Source organism: Neophocaena asiaeorientalis, unplaced genomic scaffold (genome assembly GCF_003031525.2).
Source record: "Neophocaena asiaeorientalis asiaeorientalis breed wild unplaced genomic scaffold, Neophocaena_asiaeorientalis_V1.1 scaffold276, whole genome shotgun sequence".
NCBI classification, from domain to species: domain Eukaryota; kingdom Metazoa; phylum Chordata; class Mammalia; order Artiodactyla; family Phocoenidae; genus Neophocaena; species Neophocaena asiaeorientalis.
The window spans coordinates 55,974-58,861 of record NW_020173725.1 but is presented as its reverse complement, the minus strand read 5'-3'; the positions used below and the strand labels follow the sequence as shown (position 1 = coordinate 58,861).

At 42.2% G+C, this 2,888-nt stretch overlaps 1 protein-coding gene across 1 annotated transcript; it reads right to left on the bottom strand.

Annotated features, from left to right (window-relative positions):
* Positions 1 to 233: 233 nt before the first annotated feature.
* Positions 234 to 1,075, bottom strand: LOC112403328 (14-3-3 protein gamma-like). The gene is given in 3 exon segments (XM_024750735.1): positions 234 to 741; positions 743 to 888; positions 989 to 1,075. Coding segments are annotated over 3 exon segments (741 nt in total).
* Positions 1,076 to 2,888: the final 1,813 nt, after the last annotated feature.

Genomic DNA, 2,888 nt, shown 5'->3' with positions numbered 1-2,888 from the left:
CATATGCCAGTGTGAGGCTGCTGTTCCAATACCAGCACAGCTAGCCTGACTTTCCACTAGTGGTATTTTGGCAAAAATGTCAAAGAGGCGATCAAAGACAGGACAGGTCGTGAGTTTCTCCCTAGGAAGGTCATTTTTTCCCTTTCCCTCCCGCACCTGACCCCCAACTCATGCGAAAAAAATAAAGACTGCAGTAGTAGCATCAGCGTGTGCTACCAGCCCACTTGGGGGCCTTAATTGTTGCCTTCTCCACCATCGTCGTCTTGCTGATCACTTGTCCAGAGCGTGAGGTTGTCGCGGAGGAGCTGCATGATGAGCGTGGAGTCCTTGTAGGAGTCCTCCTTGAGAGTGTCGAGCTCGGCAATGGCGTCATCAAAAGCGGTCTTGGCCAAGTGGCAGGCTTGCTCTGGGGCGTTCTGGATCTCATAGTAGAAAACGGAGTAGTTAAGGGCCAGGCCTAATCTAATGGGGTGAGTGGGCTGCATGTGTTCCTTGCTAATCTCATGGGCTTCGCTGTAGGCTTTCTCAGATGACTCCACGACGGTCGCCCTCTTCTCTCCAGTAGCGACTTCGGCCAGGTAGTGGTAATAGTCCCCTTTCATCTTCAGGTAAAACACTTTGCTCTCATACTGGGTCTCACTGCAATTCTTGATCAGGAAGTTATCCAGTAGGCTCAGCACATCCTGACATACGGCCTCCTACTCCTTCTCTATTTTTTCATGGTAAGCACGGACCATCTCTTATCTTCTCATTACCATCTGCAGATGTCTTCTGCTCAATGCTACTGATGACCCTCCAGGAAGAACGGCGTGCCCCAACTACATTCTTGTAGGCCACAGAGAGAAGGTTTCTTTCTTCATTGGACAGTGGCTCATTCAGCTCTGTCACCTGCAGGAGTGACAGGTGACTAGTCCCCAAGTCGACCCAGTGAAAGCCCGCGTCTGCGAAGGGGCTGGGGCGAGGTGGCAGGGTGGTGGTGGGGACTCACGTTCTTCATGGCCGCGGCCATGTCATCGTAGCGCTCCACCTGCTCCGCCAGCCGGGCTTTCTGCACCAGTTGCTCGCGGTCCACCATCTTCGTGGGCTGGGTCGGGCTAGGTGAGGAGACCGGGGCGGCCTGAAGGGCTTGGAGGGCGGCTGCGGGCGCGGCTGGAGCCCATGTGCCGGAAGGACCGACCCACGACGTGAGCAGCTGAGGTGATGGCGTGAAGGCTGCGGCTTGAGCTGAGACCGCGGGACCCGGCGCGAGGCAGCTCTTAATCTCTTTATTTTCATTTTTTTTAATATAATGGGATACTTTTTTATGCTATTATATCAAAATTTACCCCAGTCTTTTAAAAACCTGCGTAGTATTACATCATTTGTCTATACTGTAATTTATTTCACATGATCCAGCAATCCCACTCCTGGGCATATATCCAGAGAAAACTCTAACTTGAAAAGACACATGCACCCCACTGTTCACAGCAGCACTATTCACAAGAGCCAAGGCATGGAAGCAATGTAAATGTCCATTGACAGATGAATGGATAAAGAGGTGGTATGATGGAATATTACTCAGCCATAAAAAAGAATGAAATGATGCCATTTTCAGCAACATGGGTGGACTTAGAGATTATCATACTAAGTGAAGTAAGCCAGACAGAGAAAGAAATATATCATATGATATCACTTATATATGGAATCTAAAAAAATAATACAAATGAACTTATTTATAAAACAGAAATAGACTCACAGACATAGAAAACAAATTTATGATTGCCAAAGTGGAAAGGGGGGGAGGGGTGAATTTGGAATTTGAGATTAACAGTTATAGACTACTATATATAGAATAGATAACCAACAAGGACCTACTGTATAGCACAGGGAACTATATCCAATATCTTGTAGTAACCTATAATGGAAAAGAATATATGTATATCTATATATATCTTCTAATCACTTTGCTATACACATCAAACATTGTAATCAATTATACTTCAGTTAAAAAAAGGAAAAAATTCAGCTAGTTTAAAAAATAATCAATCGCATATAATGTATATTTAGTTGTTTCCAATTTTTAAATTATAATTATTTATAATGACATCAATGATATTGCTATCTTAGAACATTAATCTTTTCCCCCTTGTTTCATTATTTCCTTAGGATAAACTCCCTGAAGTGAAATATCTGGTATGAGCATAAAAAAAATACATATTTAAAATTTTGATCATATTGTCCTCTCAAAAAGTCAGATCAGCTTATACTCCTGCTAAAAAACAGTATATTTAAATGACAATTTTCCATACCCTCAAAAACTGAGGATTATCAATATTTTACTACTTTCAAGAAAGAATAGATGGAAGTGACACCCCATTTTAACCTGCAGTTCTTTGGTTATTGTCTGCCAAGTACCTTTTTCTGTATTTGTGGACATCTTTATTTCTTCTCTTTCGATTTGCTTGTTCACGTTCTTGAGTAAAGTTTTAATCAGATTAATAATTCCATTACAAGGTTGTGTCTTAGTATCTTCTTTCAGGGAAACTAATGTCAAATTGGTGGGCAGAGGCCTCTACCCTCCGATTATATATGATTAATGCCTCCAATTACTGTCTTAGATTAAAGTACTTTTCAGGTTCTTATCTTCTGTGCAACTCAAGGTTTTATGGTATTTTTATTTATTTTTTAGAAGAATTTGAGTGTAGCGTGAAGCTCACTCAGACAGAAATAAGGTTGCTAATGTGGTCTTTGGTAGGGAAGGGAGCTGCCTCTCTGTGGGACCTACTCATTGATTCTAAAAGCCAGACCATCCAGATCTATTTGAAACAATCTTTGAGGATGTTTATTAAGACCAAAAAGAAGTTTGTTAATGAGATTGAACTCAACTTTTTTGCTGGACAGTTAACTTA